This window comes from Perna viridis, chromosome 3 (genome assembly GCF_037379345.1).
Source record: "Perna viridis isolate PV_CMFRI_1.1 ecotype Kerala chromosome 3, ASM3737934v1, whole genome shotgun sequence".
Lineage (NCBI taxonomy): Eukaryota > Metazoa > Mollusca > Bivalvia > Mytilida > Mytilidae > Perna > Perna viridis.
In genome coordinates, this window is record NC_142447.1 from 18227107 (window position 1) to 18249166 (window position 22060).

General features: G+C 32.4%; 1 protein-coding gene and 2 long non-coding RNA genes across 7 annotated transcripts; 1 reads left to right on the forward strand and 2 right to left on the reverse strand.

The window, feature by feature from the left end:
* Positions 1-335: 335 nt before the first annotated feature.
* On the reverse strand, positions 336-5860 carry LOC148621284 (uncharacterized). Of its 3 annotated transcripts, none has more exons than XR_015921137.1 (5): positions 5722-5860; positions 4566-4642; positions 3494-3558; positions 1833-3153; positions 336-932 (listed from the first exon to the last, which is right to left on the reverse strand). It is a non-coding gene; the product is annotated as an uncharacterized LOC148621284 (long non-coding RNA). The 3 variants fall into 3 exon arrangements; XR_015921138.1 differs by having other exon boundaries at positions 1833-2091; positions 5722-5740; XR_015921136.1 differs by having other exon boundaries at positions 1833-3558.
* LOC148621285 (E3 ubiquitin-protein ligase TRIM45-like) lies at positions 3048-19811 on the forward strand. Of its 2 annotated transcripts, XM_088575450.1 has the most exons (3): positions 3048-3160; positions 6507-8280; positions 18039-19811. In XM_088575450.1, the coding sequence occupies exon 3, from the start codon at positions 18045-18047 to the stop codon at positions 19014-19016; it is 972 nt and encodes a 323-aa protein (XP_088431576.1). In that variant the 5' UTR covers positions 3048-3160; positions 6507-8280; positions 18039-18044; the 3' UTR covers positions 19017-19811. The 2 variants fall into 2 exon arrangements, with proteins under 2 accessions (XP_088431576.1, XP_088431577.1); XM_088575451.1 differs by lacking the exons at positions 3048-3160; positions 6507-8280 and adding an exon at positions 10799-10845 and having other exon boundaries at positions 18039-19223.
* Positions 10837-13408, reverse strand: LOC148621286 (uncharacterized). Of its 2 annotated transcripts, XR_015921140.1 has the most exons (4): positions 13047-13408; positions 12087-12195; positions 11589-11692; positions 10837-11014 (listed from the first exon to the last, which is right to left on the reverse strand). It is a non-coding gene; the product is annotated as an uncharacterized LOC148621286 (long non-coding RNA). The 2 variants fall into 2 exon arrangements; XR_015921139.1 differs by lacking the exon at positions 13047-13408 and having other exon boundaries at positions 12087-12651.
* Positions 19812-22060: the final 2249 nt, after the last annotated feature.

Consider the following 22060-nt stretch of genomic DNA (forward strand, 5'->3'; position numbering starts at 1 on the left):
ATTGGCTGTTTTTCCTCAATGGTGAGAACTCAAAATCACTCTCTCAAACCAGCGATGGAAATACTATAAAAAAGGTCCAGTTACACTGTTCGTGAACTGGCATGAAAAAAAATCTTGTTATATAATGTTCACCCATTAACAATATATATCATAGAGTAATCAAGGTTACCAAGGTTACAGCGGTTATAGAAAAGGATAAGGAAATACAAGTATATTTTACATTTGTATACCATCACAATCTTAATATATTATCAGTTATTTTCATTAAACAACCAGTTTAAATAGAACATGAAATTAACAGAAGTAAGCTATAAGAAAAAAAAAAAGACTTGTCAAAAAGTTGTAGATTTTTTTATTTCAAGCTATTTTGGACAACACTTCACCACTTATATAAATATTCACATGTAATCATTTGTTAAAACAATGAAATTACATATGTATTGAAGTATACATGTATACGTGTATAAAAATTCAATACTTCCCATGATGTATTTCCTCGTTTGTAACATGAATATTTAAGAACAAGATAAAACAAAAGTTAATTTAAGGAAATTATTAGCATCTACAATTTTAAATTGAAAAGAAGAAATCGTAGTTCGCTCAGGTTGCACATGCTAAGATTTAATACAGATTCATGGTTATATTTCCGGCTTTAAAACAGAAATCTGTGTCAGTTTGATTTTGTTAATCACACAAGTCCATATTTCAAGTTTCTGACATTGAGACACTTCTTATCATGTTTGAATGCCAATTGCTGTTTTTCAAATACAAATGTACATGTATGCACAAGTCAACCTTAATTATTTATGGTTTATTTTTTACAACTATGTGGTCTTTGTCAATCTGAGGTTACTGGTACTGATGCTACATGCCAACATATCAAAATAATTGTTGAAGAGTAGCTATCCCTCTCACAAAGAGAATTCACTTTCCTGCAAGAATAAACATACTCTGTCTAAATATTTCACCAATTTGACAGTTATACATTACATTTTATATAGAACTAATATATTTTGATATCTTGTATTTATTACAAATATAGACCTACATTGGAAGGAACAAATATCCAAGAAAGTCCTTTACAGAAAATCATTTCCCTTTCTTACATGTATGTACTACCTTTAGAAAACTTATGTCTAACTGTGTAATGTATGTATCTTTAAATCCTATATATTAGTAGACAAAGTATCTATTGACTGATAAAAGGCAATTATGCAGTCGTTTTGTATACATAATAATGAAAATTATAAATGAATGACAAATTTCTACAGTACAGTTTGATGTCAACAAGTGCTCATATTCTTTGCGTGTGTGTGTAGGTTTTTGGAGAATATTTAATTCATGCTTTGAAAGCTCTGATTTGGTCATGCAGATGGACAGGAATTAAAAAGCATCATTCATTTAAACTGAGGATGGGCAAATTCTCAAAGTATAATGAAGAAATACTTAGAAGCAAAAAAAAAGGTCCTCTTTAATTTTTAAAATCTCTGGATCTACAGCTCCAGTATATCCTACTTCCCACATTTTCTTTTTTAAAGTGCATTTGTCATGATTTTCATATATTATATGTAATGTAGACCTAGCTTTCCAAAATATTAGACGGTTGTTTAATAATTTAACTGGACAAAGTAACCAGCAAAAGACCCCCCACCAAATTTATAAAAAAAGAAATAAATGTTCACGTCAATATGTCCCTCAAGAGTAAAAAAATATTATTCAATCGAGAATGAATTACGAGAAATGAAGCTGACGATGATAGCGGGAAAAAAATCATGAAACACATGATGAGCTATTGGGCTTTGGGCTTGGTACCATTTGTACGTCACACTCACAGCATGTATATTTCTTCAAAGCTTCAAATCGTTTGCAACATCGTCTAGAGGACCCGACAATCAGCCTGCTTAATGTTCGTCAATCATATTGAAGGCGTGGAATATACCATTACTTCATCTTTGCTTTGCAATCGCTTCAAAACAGCCGCAATATGTCGATTTTTTCCCTCAAATGTCACATTTTCAACCACTTTATTTACTACGCTTCACATGGAATGATGGGTAGTATTTGGTATTTTTAGAAAACTCTGCGTCATTCCTATCATAAAATCACATTATTGACCTATCAGAAGGCAGGGGATGCAATTTTGTCAGTTAAATATAGCCCAGGGGTATTCCTAACTTGAAAGAAAATAATCACGTCCCCCATTTTGAAATGATCGTCCTGACAAATCGTTGCACCTTTAGGTTCAGTTTTTGCTCTAAAACACATCTTAAGTCTTTGAAAAACATTTATTTTTAAATATTTCAGCGATTAACTCTGTGAAAAGTATGTATTTTATGCTTTTTTAGCAAGCATGTTCACTTCCGGTTTCTTTACAACAAAAGCCAAAACGAAGATTACATTATCTCCCCTTTCCTGTGTGACAAATAAATGGTACTCTCCTGTCAGCGCGGCATTCCCACTGCAATGTTGCATGTTTAGTTGGCTGGCGCGTAGTATTTTAGTAATCTCGTTTTTGTATGGATCGTTGGAAGATTTATTATTCTAGATATTTCCGTTTGCTCAAGCAATCTACTATAGCTCTGTGTGCAAGTTTATTAAATACATTTGTAACAGTAAAAGTCATTAACAAAAATACGCCCTCTTTTGCTTTATTTTTTGTAGCTAAATGATAGCAGAACAATTAGACTAAATATCCGAATTTGTAGTCGGAGAAATTACATGGCCAATATGAATTTCCGAGAAAAAAAAGCAAACGTTTGTTCAACAAATTAACTAGAATATTTTGCCCTTTTATTTCTGTCCGTTGACCCCAGTGTTAAGAAATTTAACACGGTGCATCCATGTGCTTATAATACAACGTGTATGCTAGTACACACTGAGCATCTTAAATAATCTTTTAAAAATCGATATTTATATTTAGGCAATTTATTTTTAAATGTTACAACTTGAATAACCTTTAGGTAGAAAAAGTGTGTAATTGTCGTTTAATAACTTTCTTTTCTGTTTTATTATTATTTTTTTTCATGATGCATTTTGTGTTTACTATTTTAATCAGTAAACAAAAGAGAAAACCTCACAGATTGACGATTTATTAGATTTATTAACCATGTGCCCCACAATCAATGATAAACTTCCGTGTTACTGTAGGTGCAGCTGCAATGTGAGTACTAAAGTTAATAAATATAAGGACAAATGCATAATAAAATATATACCTACAAACACAGACTTAACATAAAGCGCAACTGTTCCCTTTTAGATTTAAACGATTATTTTAGATACTACTTGTAATACTCTCGCGCATGACTTCATAACTGTAAACAAAGGTGATTTCTAATGCTCATGCTTCTGTAAATGAGTATATACATTGTAGTTTGTTAAAATTACTGTAACGTGTTTTCTCTAGTTTTGGTTACAATTACTTAATTTGTTGATATTCAAATTGTGGTTACTATCCTTAAATAGTTTACTTTCACTTTCGCTTTTCAAAACATACCTGAATGTACACACGAGAATGTGCACGTGTTCATAAACGTACAGTACAATCCCTCTTTCGTTTTACTATAAAAAAATAAATAAATAAAAACAGATTCCTTACAATTATGTGCATCCGAGAAGGTCACAAGAAAATACAACACCGCTAATATCAAAGCTTGCCATTCATCGACCGAGGTTTGGACAGGATATAGCAATACTTCGTGAAATTATGATCCTATGATCCCTATAGTAAATATTCCGTCTGTCTGTCCACCCTTATGTACCTCATTCATCGAAGTCATTACCTCTTATGATTTTGTTGGTAAAAAGGCCAGCGTAATATTTACTTTTTCCATAACATCTGTTTCAATACTAAAACTTTGAAAATACAAATATTGTCCTTCGACAAATTCAGAGATGTAGATTATGTTATTGTGTGTGTTTATATTCTTATGAAGCATCCAATTAACATCAATTAAAATAGTGTACAAAGGACCACTAGAAATGCGTCAATACTTTTTATAACCATTATAACCATTTTTGCATTTAAAAAAGACAACACTTCATCTTACGCATTTTAATGTGTAAGTGAGTAATTTTTTTTTTTAAGATTTCATGTACTTTTTCTCAATGATTTTATAAAAAATTAGCAACTGTTTCTTTAAAACAAATAAGATATTGTACCTTAAATCATATTTTATTTTGTTTTTGTTTTGTAAAAATGGATAAAAACATTCGAATATTGCCTGCAATAATCATGAAGCAGGTTGTGAATACTTTTTACAATCACGAGTCTTTCACTTGGATTTGTTTGAATTACTGAATGGAATTAAATAAAACTTTCGCAGAATCTGCATTACATATTCCCATATAGCACCTCTATTTAGATTTTTCAAGGTTTCAATACCAAAATATGGACTCTTTGTCATTTATGAATATGGCGATATGGGAGGTACCCGTTTATCTCTTTTCCGTTTCTCCTCCTACAGTGCTGAATAGAATTTAATGACACGTTCACAGAAATCTTAATACAAATTCCGAGTGTGAACCGCCTATTTTAACTTTTGATATAAATGTGTTTGAGAACTCACATTAGCAAAATATGGACTTTGATCATTCCCTGACACAATGAGGTACCAATCTGTTACTTGTCACTCCTTCTATATTACTGAAATATATTATTGAAACTTTCACAGAATCCTTATTACATATCCACATTGTCCACGCTCTATTTAACATGCTGATCCAAATCAATTTGGAGATCAAAATTTGCATAATATCAAATGGAGGAGTGATGGTATTAATTTAGTGAGCATTCGTATCTAATGATTTAACACAAAAAAAAGAAATCATTTAAAACATTACATTGATATATATCATTTTCATACGACTGCATTTTCCTCATGCCTAAACAATAATTGAATATAAATGAGTGGACATCTTTGAATATGCATTACAAGGTGCCATACCACCAAAGAAAAGCGAGAGTTGATTTTGATACTTAAGACATTTTAGTTAAACTAGGGATCAAAAAGGGCCTGAAACAAGCATTTTCCAAATGCTCGGACAATTATTTTAGTAAAATTATTTGAATTTGTATTACAAGGTGCCATTTCACAAAATGGAGAAATGGAATAGATTTTAGGATTTGTTACTTGAGCTAAGTAAGGATAAGTGGCCACTAAAGGGCTATAACCAAGTATTTTGTTTCTGATTTCTGGATGATAACTTCAGTTAAAGGGAATGGATTGCTTTGAAACTGTATAAGACCTTACACCCCAAAGGAAGGTTGGGATTGAGATTGCATGATGTTGGAGGTTTCAACTGGAACAAGCAAAGAATACGGATCCAAAAAGTGACCAATCATGTGTGAAATATCTAATCGTAATCAAGATATCATATTAAAAATAGTCATAAAAGTATTATTTTATCAAATTAATGAAAATTTGTCTTACAAACTTGATATTCAGAACTTCTAATCATAGATGGCAGAGTCACAAGTGAATATGTAAAGTGCTGATTACACTATTCGTTTACAATTCTAAAAATGTCCGTTTAGTTCACATTGCTTTATTGTTGGAACATGCAGGGGTACTACCTGACTTTCGGGAAATTGTGAAAATATGCGGTAATTCCACACATTGGCTATCATGTGGGAAATATAGTGTATGAAACAGCATTTTGACAGACATTCTTTTTTTCTCAATACAATAACCTGTAAACAAATATTTCTAAAATGTAACTCACGTTCCGATTGACCTTTTGATAAAGAGTTGTTCACAATCCTTAAAATGCTCCTTTCACGATCAAGTTTCAATTATTGACATATATTATCGAACTGTTCACGGTCATTGTTCTCTTTTGACAGTGTAAACAATGGTGTGTAATAGGTAGTATTCTCAAAAATGACATTTTTACACACAAATATATTAGAGATAAGTTAGGGACCATTGAACGTTATGAAAGAGTGTGTTCATTCCAATTTTTGTTCTATCATATGTTGACAAATGCCAGTAGAAAATTGGAACCTTAAAAGAAAAATCTGTTACATCCATACTGCCGGTACAAACGTCGTTTCGTACTTATATAAAGCCTTTATTAAGAGCATTTTAAAGTAAGCGTAGGACCATCCATGTCTTAAAATGATTATATAGACTCCGGTGTTAGATCTAAAAAAAAAATAGAATGTCCCTAAATGAGGTAAGCAGTAGGAGTTGACCTAAAGCAGGATTGTAATAAATCTTACTGATTTATTTACCTTAAGTACCTTTTTCGGGTTAAATGCTCGTAAACCGTTTGACACACAAACTTTTAACGATTGCAATAGGTATTTTAAAAGTATACATTTTTGTGAAAAAAACTACTCTTTCCGGTTTTTTTTCAGATGTACTGCGTAACTCAATTTTTTTCCTAAAAAAAGCAAAATAAATATAACTGCTTACACCCTTATTTCACGGGTATTGATTCTAGTAACAGAAGTATTATATCTTTCGAAGTTACGTTGACCATGTATGATTTTTTTACATTTGTAGGTAAACGGCATCTGCGAGTTACTGCAGCCTGTGTGCAGAGGACCACGAGAATGAGGTGGCAACAGTTTGGTGCCCATAATGTCATGACGCTTTATGCTCAAATTGTAACAAGCATTACAGACGTTCAAAGAATTCAAAACACCATGTAGTTATACGAATTCAAGACCTTGAGGTGCTACCAAAGTTTCTGAAATCGCAACTAGATTTCTGCCGAGATCATGAGTGTCAGTTTGATCTTTACTGCAAAAAGCATGAAGATCCTTGCTGTGTCAAATGTGTGCCAGAATATCACTCTCCGTGTTGTTCATCTAGAGGAATCACACCTCCAAATGACGTCATCAAAAATGTAAAATCGTCAGCAAAACTCGAAATTATGGAGGCATTGTTGAAGTAGGTGGTTACAGATTACCACTTTTTAAATAAATATATTGAATCTAATCTGGAAGACGTTCAGAGAAAAGTCCTTGAGAGTATGTCCAATTTCAGAGCAATGCGATCAACAATTGAGAAATACCTTGACTCACTTGAACGGGATATACAACAAAAGCTGAATCGATCCAAAATGAATTGAGTTTAGTAACAGATTCTGCAGATAAAATGTCACAGGATTTCATCATGATGAAGGATATAACCACCAAATGCCAAGTGTTCTTCGCTCTACCAGAACTTGGGAAATCTCTTGATATACATAAAGAATATAAAAAGTCGATAACAAGCGGAAAATCAATTACAAAATTTCTTTGCCTTTCTTTGCCGATTTCAGAAATGAAAAATACGAAAAAACAACTTTCGTCAGTCATGTGTAAATTTTTATTAACATATATTTCATTTGACGTCGCAATTGATGTACCAAAACAAGAACAAATGCAGCTTATGCCTCCAATAATGTCCACTGTTAGTGTAAACAGAATTTCTCTGACTCTTAAAGGAACGTTTGAGTTAACACACATGATAGGTGGAAACATCGGAGGGTGTACCATTTCAAGGGGAACATCTTTTTCACTTGTTCCTAGAACAAAATATATGTACGAAACTAGGAGGAAACAATTATGTTTACATTCAAACATTCGAAATGACCCACTTGGAGTTGCTTTATAGTACACGATTGTTCAGTACCCATTCCGTTTGTTTCATGTTTAATTTGAATTTCCGTTGAAGTACGCGAATGTGTCATTCATAAAATATCTAAAAGAGCAGTGTACCTGCGTGTGTAGTGTATTAAGAAGCCTGGTGTGTTGTATTGTTGTCAGATTAAATTTATTCTAAACATTTCGATTGGATTCCCTAAAACAATCTCCTTTAGCTCAATGTGCAAAGTAAACTAAATATTTATAAAAGTAATTTCCAAACATATGCAGCTTTTCGCTATATTGTCGTAGTTGACAAAGCTAAATACCCATATTTGTAGCTTGAGATAGCGAAGCATACGTAGGTATTCTTCATTACCAATTTTAGAGTTCAGAAAAAAAACAAATAAAGTAACAAGGTGAATTCAGTTTTTTGTAGCACAGTGCGACTGTTTGGTCATCTCGACTCCGTTCAATGAACTTTTTAAAAATCGGTATTTGTATTTTTAAATGTTAATTTTAATATTCCTTTGTGTAGGAAAACCCAGTTGTAGTAAAATAATTCTGTTAATATTTTATTTTTTAGGAGTATTGATGTTTGCTCTTAAAAAAAAACAAATGAAATTCTCGCGGAATGACGATTAATCACGTGACTTGTGGCTTAACACAATAAATAATATTCTTCCGGGTAGGTGTAACTGTGCAATGTGAGTACTAAGTGCATTCGTAAATGAGTTTATATATTGTAGTTCGTTAAAGTTGCTGTAACATGTGTTCTCTAGTTTCGGTTACAATAAGTCATTTGCTAATGGTTGATTTGCGACAACTGTTCTAAAATAGTTTACTTTCACTTTCGTGTTTCAAAACATGCCTTTCATATGCTAGTGTTCATAGAATTACAAAAACAAGTAGACGATTCTCATAATAGTAATCAATTTATGTACCAACCTTCTTTTAAAGCTTACCTTGATGCATTATATTGTTGTTTTTCTATTCGACTAGCGAACAAACAAACAAAAAACAGATGTCTAACATTTATAATCGTCCTAGAAAATCACAATAACAATACAGTTGAGGTTCATCATTACTTTTTGACAATATGGCCTCAATTTCAACACTTATTACCCTCTGACAGCAGACAAACCTGTGTATCTAGAAGAATTGTAAGGCATAGCATCCCCTATATTTGTAAAATTATATCACAAACTGGCCAGACTTTTGTTGAAAAGTGGACCATTTAAGTCAATCTTAATTGTTCGTGTATATTTGCACACTCTGCAGAATTGAAAAAAATGACCCTCCAATAAGTTTACATAAACTTTCGCATATCTAGAGGATGCTATGACTTAAAACCTTTATAGATACACAGGTTTGTCTGTAGTCAAAGGGTGAAATTGAGGCCATATTTGTCGAAAGATAGTTGTGAACCTAAGTATGGAAGCTTTGACATATTGCCACTCAACGAACAAGGCATGGACGGGATATAGTAATACCATGAAGTTGTATCCTAATAGTTAATAGTCCATCTGTCGATCCAACTTTCCGTTCCTTGGGCATCTATGTCATTTAAAAACACGTTACCCTGAATACTTTACGGTTCAAAGACAAAGATCAAAATTTAAAGGATATTATTTTTCGTTAGACCCGTTTTGTAGTTTATTCCTATTCGAATGTTGTAGTTATATCCTTATAACGCAATAAACATCAAATAAACCAAAATTTCAAAATCTTATTAAAGAATATGAAAGCTGGTTCTGGTGTTAACACAAGACAATTTAAATCTGCAAAACACTGAATTGCAAATCTTGCGCCGCTTTTTCTTCAACTTACCATGTCATGTTAGTAACCATTGGATGCAGATTCGCATGGGAGTTAATGAAATGCATTTTATTTTACAATTTTTGATAAAATAAACTTATAGTTTCAATTTAAAAATCATGGGATTCTTCATTATCCCATGGGATTTCATGAAATCATTTTCATTGAATCCCATGGGATTTTTTTTCTCCCATGGGATTATTTTTGTCCCATGGGATTTTTTGTTTGTAAATCAATACAGTTAGAAACATATAAAAATGGGTACATGTGTATGAAGAGGTATTATGACAAGATACCAGAAAGTACAAATGTGTGTGTAGATTGAATGAAGCTATAGAATTTAAATAATTTTACATCTCTATTATTTATAAGCAAGTAATAACCAATGCGTTCTCACTTTTAGTAAGTATATTTACTACTTTATTAAATTTTATAAGGAATATGCATGTTTTTTATGTATTATATTATTCAACTTAAAAAAGAATTGAAACTAAATTATCTTGATAAGTGTTATTTCTTGAACATGCTTTATAACAAAATATAGTTCTTTTTTTTTTTTGCATTGCAAAAGTACTGATATTGTTGATAAACTACAAAAAGGTTAGTCTTTCATAACATTTCATAACCATATCCACATTCAACACAAAAGTATCTGTATTTTTTGGCATTTTATGTCCATTCTTAAACAAAAAGTGTTAAAATGCTAATTCAACTTTATTTAATACACCCCCCTTTTGTGAAAAAAATTGGGTTGATTTTGTGCAAAATTTTGGCAAAAATGAGCAAATTAACGCCTCAACCTTCTTTCATAATTTCTAAGGATATGAAATAGATGCCCATGCAATTTGACAGAAATTAAATGTCTGAATCAAAGTCTAACTTATCATTTTGAACCTTATATCATGGGCAAGAACCACAGTTCATATAAACTATTCCAATCTGGCTAACATAGACATAATAAAAACACCTAATATTGGCATGAATGTAAACAGATATAAAATTACTTTAACAGAAAATGAATGCTTGATACACATTACAGCACATCAAATCATAGTAAGGTACAATAATGTATGTTCTAAGTTTTTCCTGAATTGGCAAACATTTATTAATGATTATTTAAAAAAATTAAAACCTTTTTTGCAATGGTGGGGTTTTGAATAAAATGAATTGATTTCTTCTGATGAATAAACATGTAACTACATTCCTATTTCACAATTTACATGTTTGTTGCTTATGTCTAAACCCCTACAGTTTCCTCCAATTTTACCCTTCTGTGAATGAGGCTGATACATCTAAACTATTTCTTGAATGTCAACACTTTAGCTTCAGTGGGAATAATATTAGCAGTCACAAGTACATGTATGTACATATATCATATTTAGGTAGCAATGATGATTTCTTGACAACTGTACTCCAGTATCACCAAAAGAAGATTCTCAATTTCTCATTTGATGGTAATAATAGTAAAAGCTCATGTTATGTACTGCACACTTTGTAGTGATGATCTGATCATGATAGTGTTGCTCTTAAATATAATGTGAAAATCCTCCTAAAATTTTGCAGGAATTTCTTGTTGTATACCAGTAGCTATTCTGACCATAGAATCCCAACCAATAATGATACCTAAAAAATAGTTAAGAACTAAAAATGTCATAGTAGACATTGGGTAGATTTTTAATTTAAAAAAATGCAAACAAAGCACAAAAATGTGATGTCAAGGTCAATGGTAATTAACCTTAGAGCATGTAGAAGGCTATACATCTTAAAAATGCTTAACAACATGCCAATTATCAAAAACCTACCTTGAAAGATAATAAAGTAACAACCTAGTGTAAACATGATTTGTGTTACTGGCTGACTAATTACTGAGAGTGATTGGTCAGTTTCAGCAGGCAGCAACCACCCCCTCACTTTTAAAAGCCATGCAAAGCATAATATGTAGGTCTTCAACTCTTAAAGGTTTCTTACAAATATGTATAACTCGTTAATGTATTCTGATTTATATGGAACTCATTCATGTATAAAGACAGAACGTAATGTGCTAAATTGAAAAACTAACTACAAGTAATATGCTTCTTGTGCTCAATTAACTAACAGAGTGCACAACATTAATAACAATTTGAAGTAAACTGATTACCTAAAAAAAAACATCAAAATCATGTACAAGTAATGCTTTACCATGCATATATATGAATACCTGTAATTACAAGTTATCACAAGTTGCTCTCACTACAGGATCCAAAACCCAATCCATCAGGTTGGTCAATGTATTAATAGTCATCTGGTATTATCAGGTTGTCCCTACAATATACAAAGCTAAAAGTACTGCATTGAATCTCTACTGATGCATTTCTTCACATAATTTTTTTTAAATGCCTTGAGTGGTTTTGGAGGAGCTGTGCTAACAAGGTTTTCACATTAGATGACTTTTTAATCATTCAAACAGTATGCGTGAAAGTTTCTGATAGTCTGTGAAACGAAAAACAAAATCAAACATCTCCACTACTATTTTGCGAGTTTACGTGTGCTTTCTATTAAAATGTGCGTCATGAAAGCTTCATGTGTATTCAAAGCAAAACTGTTTCAGCCTATTGACAATGTCATCAAGATTATGTTAAAAAATGCATACCTGTGGATGAAAAAACATTGTTTAATTATTTGATAATCACAGAGTATTGCATGTATAAATACTTACTGCTACAGTAATTGTGTCAAATGATAATCACCCTTTTTAATTGGTCAATATTCTCCTCTAAGAAATGTGTAAGTGTCTCTCTTTTAAATACAAGTCTTCACTTAAAGTTCTGAAAAAATAAAAATACAGCTAGACAAATTTAGTTGTACAAGTATTAAAATGCCAGCCACATGTGTGAAGATTGAGTTATATATGGTTCTGTTGAAAAATTTCTGTTGGTATTGAACCCTCCCCCCTCCCAAAAAAAAACAAACAAAAAACAAATGCCAATCAACATATTTCAATCTTTGCACACAGCATATCTTATTTTAAGTTCTATTTAAGATTTTTTAAGAACTAACATGTATTAGGAACACATACTAAGCAAAAAATCCAGTTAAAACTTTTTGCAGGATGGTCAGGTAGTGCCTGTTTTGTACTATAAGTAAACAAATTGTAAGTCTATTCTACTGACTGAAAACTCGTGACTTGTTCTTGTAATTAATGTTCAAATGAGGTTGAATTGATTAAAAACACTTTAATTCTTCTTTGACAGATAAGTAGCTATATGCTGGGCAGATCCAGAAATTTGTAAAAAAGGGACTGGGTGTTCTTTTTATCACTAAATAAGTATTAATTAACAAGACATATTTTCAAATAGAAATATTGATTTTGCACTATTTTGCACAGTTCATATTGGTTACCAAGTGTCTACACGTTGAAGTTCAATGAAAGTGTACATTGCGCGTTTTTCGATTCAACTTTTGCGCCAATTGGATAAAAAACTAGTTTAATTGTCCCAACATATTTCCCCGTGGTTGAATTGCGCTTAAAAAGACTGGCACTAATTGTGTCAGTCTACCTGTAAAAGGTAGTGATATCAAATATTTCATAAAAATATGAAAATAAAAATAGAAATTAAGAATATATATATATCCAAAAAATGCCAAAAAGATGTAATCTAAACTTAAATAGATTTACCTTGTATTGGATCTAGTATTGAAAAATCTTTTAAATGGACATTAACTCCGCCCGGATAACTTGCCGGTCCCAAGTCTGGATGTCCCTATCATATGTAAAATCAATTTCAATTCTTCCCATGCGCGGTTGAGCCACGGTGCTTCACACGTCATACAATAAGGACACAACCCATGTCATGCCAAAAACTGTTTTAAAATATAGGAGAGTTCTTCGTGATGTCATCACTTACCTGTGATTTGGATTTGGTTGGCAAAAAATCCCTTGAGTGGCATGGAGCATCAACTTTATATCATCATAACGTTTTCGTTTTTTAAGATAATTGAAAAATTCTTTTGGTTCTCTACACTGCCAATAATACTCTTTTTATCCGCTGAATTTTAAAATAAATATTCAGTAATTAGACTATGTGACCATAAAAATTTTTAAATATTTTTTAATGATAATAGAGGTTTACATATAAATATCATTTCAAATTTATTTTTGAAGTAAAAGAGTAAAAAATTTACACACAGATTATTTTATCTAAATGAAACATTTTACAGAACCAAAATTGGATATAAAATAAAGTTATGAAGTTTTGAAAATTGGGATTCTAATCGTGAATTAGCTAATTGTTTATTTCGTTGTTTATTTGCCAACCAGTTTGACACTTAATGATATAAAAATTAGTGAATATGACATCACTAATGAGATTGGCGAACTCTCCTACAGTGGTCCAATTTCTGTTTAAATAAAGACTCCATGAGCGAATCAATGAAATACCAAAAAAATGTCATCCTTAAAGATCTGACAAGAATATCATAACATATCCCTTACGAATAAGCCTATTTAACAGTTTAGTTTACTTATTGGGCGAGTGTCGAGCTTTCCGTGCTATGTGGAGAATATTACCGCAAAACAAAGGGTGAGAGACAAAAATGAATATTTGTCCATAATAAATGAATGGTTATTAACAAAGTTATCGAAGTGATAAACTCTATATAAGAGTCAAAATGAAAAGTCTGCATAAAATTTAAATGGTATTATCAAAGTACAACCGGAAAGTTTGCAACCATTGCAATGGTCATCGTCACTCGGTACAGGCATTTCCTTTGGACATTGAGAATTAAACCAGGTTTTATGGCGGCTGTCCTTGGTCCCCTTATAAATTGACTTTTTAATGTGACATTTGTGCATAAGAAATAATCAAACAAATAGTTGCTTCACATATTTTCGATAAAAGTGAATAGAATGTATCATTTTCATAATTTTCTTGGGTAAATTTAGGGTCCTATGTCAGCTCCTATTTTGTAAATATCTTGATCTGCCACACGAAACACGTACGAAGCCATATTACGGGATGTATTTATTACCTAGATTATAAGTGCCCCCAGTTAAACCGACCACTTCCTGTATATTGTACTTAATTAACAGTAAAACGGAATATCGAGCTGTTAATACCTGTAGTCATTTTCTCGTAATAAACGAAAATTTAAGTTTTACGGATACATTTTGACGGCAGATTTTGATTTTTTAAATTCATTGTGAAGATCAATTCAAATCAATATCTGTATAAGTTAAGTAAGGCAATCATGCTCACCAGTACAATGTTACAACAAACAACAGAACACATCCCAGTATTCTAACAACTGAATAGAAGATGATATTCGTTACAAATGCAAATACACAATCATAATTAATGTAATTAAGTTAAGACTGTAAATACATGGAAAAGGAACCTACATAAATTACGCATCACCTTGAAATTTCCAGTGATTTTGAAATATATGCATGTACTATATTTTGAAAGAGGAGTGGCTTCTAAAATAATAAGGCTAGACATACTGGCGTCACAACTCGATACAAAATGAAATTCATCCTCGACACTTTTCATTGTACACAAAGCACACTATCTATTTGACATCTCTATACCATAGTAACCCCCAGTTTCAACAAACAAGGAATGTGATGATTATCTTAGTTTACATCTAGTAATGCATTTTTTATAATAAGTCCGTTTTGTTAAATATTTTTGCAGACTTGGTACAAATTCAACAACAAATTTGTACAAATAACACTTAGGAGAGCCCTGAAAGGTTCCGTTTAGATCAAATGTTAAGTACCAGTCAACATAAAATTCAGACACTGCTAATGGAAAAGTGATTCATGTTGGATAAAAAGTAATTCACGGTGAAGAAAAACCTACGAAACAAACGATGCTTCTGTGCAAATTTCATTTACAATCTACATTTTTGTACAAACTTTTTCTCTATTTAGCGCAACAAACAAATAAAAAACTAAGACTGGTTATGTGATCAGTAACTGTTTCTAAACAAGAAATATAATTAAATTGGGTTGGTTTTTGACGTGCTGTCTGATTTTTAGAAAGCCTGATAAAAAATGTACTTGCGATTAAAATACTAGGAGTGTGAAATGTGGTGCAAGATAGAACGTTTCCATGTGTTGTTACGTTTTGGTCCGTGGTCAAATCATAACTTGTCACATTACACCATAATTCGTTTCTTTCCCCCTGTATTTCCATAGAAATCTTGGATGCAATTAATATTTTAAACTCGTTCTTTCCAAAATAGAAACAGGTTAGTATCATTCATTCCCGAGTATTCGATATTGTCGTTTACTAAACGGAAATAAACGCGAGTTGAAGGATCACTCAGTCATAACCATTTTACTGCTACAAGTGGGGCTGCATGTACTGGACAACAACAGCAGGTCTCACTTCCAGATAATGTTTACTAAAGCCATGTAAACATGATGGCTTTTCAAAGGGTATGGTCTGGATTAGACACCCCCTTTTTTGTTGGAATTTTTTTTCAATATTTTGCCATTTTTGGGGCAAATGTGGCAGAGTCAAACTTTATAGTTTGCATATTTTAAGCAATGATTTTTATTTATGTACTGCAATGGTAATTCTTCTACAAGTGATGGAATAAATATTGAGTGAAAAATTAGACTAAAACAGTATAAGCAATGACCATTTTTGAATGCTGGAATAATACATTTTGTATATGTTCCATAAGTTTATCTGTGCACGCAGTAAGACAAACTAGATGGAGGTAGGTACTGTCTCACATAAGATACAGTACAAATGTTGTTTTTTTTGTTTTTTTTTTGTTAAAATATAGATATGGATAGTTATGGGTACAAATGTAACTTGTTTATTTTGTTAATCTTCTGTATTAACAAATCAGAAAGGCTTTAAATTTGAAATTAACAATAAGGATATGATCATTTGAAACCATAATAGATTCAGTGCTTCTAGACCCAAATGTAGTACAGAGTTTTGATTTTAGCATTTTAAATATAAAAATACTAGTTCAGTTTTTCAACCTGTCCATCACACACTGAAGATTGGATGCAAGTTTTCATTATTGGGAATTGGGGTGTCAGATTTCTTGTGTTTGAAGAGAAATTGTGTTACGATTTGAAAATTGTATATATATGGCATATAAGTTGTACTGATTTCATTTTTTCTTCTCATGGACTTTCATCAGTGGACTTAGTACTGTCGTATTTTAAAAAATTGGAATATTTTTTTGGCACCACTTTTTGCTCTTATTTCTGAACATTGATTGAAAAAAAATGGTGACAGAATTTTGGAAGCCAGTGCAGCCCCTGTTTCAGTTACATGTTTATAACTCCATTTTACTGTCTATATACAGAATCTGAATTTTGAAATAATGGGAGAAAAAAATCCCATGGAAGAAAAAAAATCCCATGGGACACAAAAAAATCCCATGGGATAAAAAAAAATCCCATGAATTTCAAATTGTAACTACAAATTTATTTTAGTAAATATTGTAAAACAAAATGCATTTTATTAAATCCCATGCAAATCTGCATCCAATGGTTATTCACATGCCATGGTAGGTTGAAGAAAAAGCAGCGCAAAATTTGCACGTCAGTGTTTTACAAATTTAAATTGTCTTGTGTTTGTTACCTTTTTGATTATTAGCGTTATTTAAAATGAATAAATATTTTTAAAATAATGAAATTAGAGATTCTTTGCCATAAATAATAAGGCACTCAGCTATAAGAGTGTTTCTATTACTAGACACTTTAGAATGTTGAAAAAAATGACAGAAATTTTCAACTTTTAAAAGCAATTTCATCCAAGGCCACGCATGAAATGTTGAAAATCTTCATTCCATAATAAATACATACCAAATTTCAGAAGAAAGGGTTTTTTTTACCAATTTCATCTTTAAAACAAGTGCGTGAACCGATGGAAGAAGCCTTAGTTATCATTTAACAATATTGTTCTATTTCGAAAAGCCAGCAATGAATTTTAAAACCGTGCCAACTGAACATATTTTCATACTTTGGAAAGCTTATATGGCTTCCGTCAATGAAAATTCCTCCACTTAATAACCAGAGCTGGACCATCCTTATCTAAAAAAACACTGCGTTAACCGAATTGTTAGAACATAAAATAATACACTTACATACTTATTACAAGATAAAAGAATGTCTCAAAAAGTGGTAAAAAGATTCGAGATGTCAGAGAAAGAATGAGTCATTTGACCAAAAGCGGATTTGTTATGTATTTAACTGACCTTTCAAGCAAGTCAATGTTCAAAAAAAGATTTTTATTAACCTCAGATGAATCCTTCGTCTTATGTTAAACTCGTATGACACACAGACTTACGTGCATTTAGCATACACAGAATGTACATTTCGGATTTCATAATTTTGACATTTGATTACAATGCCTTAATATTTGAATGTGTCTATTTCCATTTATGTGCGTATAAAATGTTTAAGTAAAATATTTTAAAGCAAAATTACATCTAAGCTGTGAAACTTCGAAGTGCGTAACTTATCACCACAGTCATTTTATGCACTTCATGTGTACTGTATACACTCAAAAATATTCAAGGAACAAAATATAACGGTATTACTTTTTATATTTTTCACCAAAAAAAAAAAAGTCTAGTTTACTTTCAAAGTTACGTTTACCGTATATCTATTTTCACATTTTCTTTTAATCTTTAGAGATAAATGGCATCTGCAAGTTTAAACCAACGTTATTGCAGTCTCTGTGCAGAAGACCACGAAAATGAGGTAGCAACAGTTTGGTGCCCGGAATGTCATGACGCTTTATGCTCAACTTGTAGCAAGCATCACAGGCGGTCAAGAAATTCCAAACACCACGTGGTCGTCCAAATAGAAGACTTTGAGAAGTTACCAAAGTTTCTACAATCACAACCAGATCTCTGCCCAGATCATGAATGTTCGTTTGATCTTTACTGTAAAAAGCATGAAGCCCCTTGCTGTGTCAAATGTTTGCCGGAATATCACTCACCTTGCTGTTCATCTACAGAAATCACATCACTAATTGATGTCATCAAAAATGTAAAATCATCAGTAAAACTCGAAACTATTGAGACATTTTTGAAATTGGTGATTGAAGATTACCGCTCTTTAGAAAAGCACATCACATCTAATTTGGAAGATGCGCAGACTCAAGTTCGTGACTGTATGACAAATTTCAAAGCAATGCGATTAACAATTGAGAAATACCTTGACTACCTTGAAGATGATATACAAAAGCAGCTTCAGCTTGAGGAATCAAAGATAAATCGTCATTTTCAATCCATTCGAAATGATTTGCATTTAAAAAAAGATTCTGCCGAGATGATGTCACAAGATTTGATAATAATGAAGAATATTGCCACCGAACGCCAAGTATTTTTCGCTCTACCAGAACTAGAGAAATCTCTTGAAACGCATAAAGGATATATAAAATTGTTGACAAGCGAGAAAAAACTTTCAAAACAAAAGTTAACACTGAAATTCTCGGAAATGAAAAACATTAAAAAGCAACTACTGTCCGTCATGTGTAAATTGTCTTCCACAATTATTCCGTTTGACGTCAAGTTAAATATTCCACGACAAGAAAAAAAGCAGCTCCTTGCTCCAGTAATGTCTACCACTAGTATTAACGGACATTTAAAACAAAAGTCGATTTAAAACGCAGACTGATAGGTGGAAACATTGAAGGATGTACCATTTCTTCAATAGGAAATATTTTTTTGATTTGCTCGAAGACAAGAACACTTTATATATATGAAACTCAAAGCAAACTTTTGCGTTCAATTTCGAAATTTGCGCATGATCCACTTGGAGTTGCTGTGTCATCTAATGGAAATAGAATATTTGTCAGTTCAAACAATGACTACATGATGTCAATTGATACTGCTACCGAAGGCAATACGACTTCCATACCTATGAACTGCTACGATGTCGATCATTTTAATGGTAACATTTTTGGTTCTTCCTTTGGATTGAGAAAAGTCTTCTGGGGTAAACCGGAAAATCAAATGTTTAACGAGTTTCCTGTGGCTAAGGATGTATATTGCATATCTGCAAGCAATGTTTTAATTTCATGTACAAATTTCGATGACGACACGGTTTCGTGTTTTGGGTACAATGGTGAACCTAAATGGCAATATAAGAACACTGAATTAAAGTCACCTATCGGTATAACGTCAACTGCGTCCGGAATCGTTTTCGTGACATGCCGTTCAAGCGACAACGTGCATGTGATTTCTGCAGATGGGAAGGAGCATAGAATTATTTTGTGCAAAACTGATGGAATGAACTGTCCTAGAGCCATTAACTATAGCAACGAAAGAAAAGAATTACTAGTTATCAATGAATACACAGCAGAACTTTTTTTATATGACGTTGTACTATAGATAGTAAAAGAACACGTTAAACACATTCCGGGATCACGTTTCAGTAATTAAATCGTTAATATCTGTATTGTGTGTGTGTGTGTGTGTTTTCCATTTGAATTGCCATAAGCCTTTTGATTACGTGTAATCAGTTTTCTTTCGGGTAAGATAGGTTATTTTCTAAAGGATTGTTTGGATCGATGACGTCATTAACGTCGATAGGTCCGCAGTCCGTGATTCAAATAATTCCAAACTATAGATTAAAATGCTTTGATAAAGAAACAAATATTAATTGTGACTGGAATCGTTTCTAAATTCGTTTTAATTGATTGATTTTTGGGGTTTAACGCCCGTGCAGCAATATTTCAGCTACATTCATGAACATGAGATGGATAATAAAATGAACATGAAATGATGGTGAACTGAAAATGGGATGGCGCACAAGGATAAAGGAAAAAGGAAAAAAGGAAAAATTTTGATTGCCACTGAAAATTTGGAGAGATGGGAAGGGTCGGGCAATTTGGCCTCCTGTGTTAAAGATATTTAGACGTTTATATACATGATGACGCCTAGATGAACCGTACTACCATACATCGTGTACTAAGTTACAGCCCTAGATTAATCCAACGAGGAGGAATGAGCCGGCCAGCGAAAGCTATATTTTTATATAGCCTAGCTGGCCGAGTGGTCTAGGGCGCTGGACTTGGTGCAGGCGGTGTTGCCATAAATGTCACAGCGGTACGAGTTCGAGTCCCGCGGAGGGAACGACCAAAAATTTTCATTGCAAATTTGACAGTTCTAACATCATAGAAAATTTTTCAGACCTAAATATATATATATATATATATATATATATATATATCAACACTGCATGCACTAAGTCCTTGACGGATTAATCTAGGGCTGTAACTTAGTACACGATGTATGGTACATGTAATACGGGACAGTTTATCTAGGTGTATCAATATGATTCGATGGATCAGTGTAGCGAATAGTCTACACATTCTGAGACGTTATGTATATTATAAAAGATCGGGGATTTTTCGAGTGAACGAATTTTCCTTAAACTGCTACATTCATACAAAAAATGTAGGTGGTGAAAGCAAAAAATACTAATGTTCAATGGCAGATAAATGAGAAAAACGCTTAAATAAGTCGATCTAACACATTTCTTATTTCATCTGTATTCGTCTGGAAGGATCAAAGATTTACCTATGCAATGGCGGGAATTATTCGTGTCTTAATCTTAATTTTAAGCTTCAGTTTTATATATATATATAATCTATGTAATAATATATGTATATATATATATATATATGTGTGTATAGCCAGGTTCAGAGGCAGGTGAGTTCCTATGAAATTTCTCCTGAAGGGATATTTTCTAGCACCTCCGACCACCTACCTGTAATTGTAAATTTAACTATTGATTCTACTCCGCATTATATCATAAACCCGGGAATACACCTTCCGGCATGGCACAAGGTAAATGAGAGACAATTAAATGAATACAAAAGTGAGCTACAGCTCGGTTAGATTTCTTGTTTAAAAATCTCCAAATAGACGATCATTGTGATGTAATAAATAAACGATAAATTTGTAACAATCGTGCACAAAAGCAGCAGAAAGAAGTATCCCAAAGTATGGTCATAATCCCCACACAAAACCTTATTGGAATGCAAATGTCAAAGCAGCCCACAATAAAAAACGAGCTATGCGTCGTCTGTGGCTAGCAGAAGGCCGCCCCAGAGATATGATGTTTGACACTTACAAGAACTATCAAAAAGCTTAAAGTAAATTTCGGAATATTCAAAATGCTGTAGCTGAAGAATATTTACATCTGACTTATATAAAGACATAAACGATGCAGCTGAGTGTGACATTTGCATATTTTGGAAGCCGCAAACCTACATCTGATAAAATATACCTAGATATAACCTTCAATGGAAAAATATAAAACACTCCAGAGTCAGTCGCTGGTGCATTTAAAGAATACTTCTCAAATCTGTACGAAGAAAGTGATGACGAGTCATTTGATAGTAGTTGCAGACGCACAGGAGAAGAAGTCTATAACCAGGTGGTAAAGTGACAGAGACTGAAATTGAAATTATTGTTAAAAGCTTGAAACGACGAAAAACTAGTGGACAAGATCGGATACAATATGAACATTTAATCCGCGGTGGAACATCTGTTGTAAAATGTCTAACCACGTTATATAACGTAATTATTAAAGCTGGACATATCCCAAATGTGTGGAAAAGTGGTCTTTTTTCCCCTTTATACAAGGGAAGTAATAAAGAAAAGACATCCTCAGACAGTAACCCACCTATAAGCCTTTTA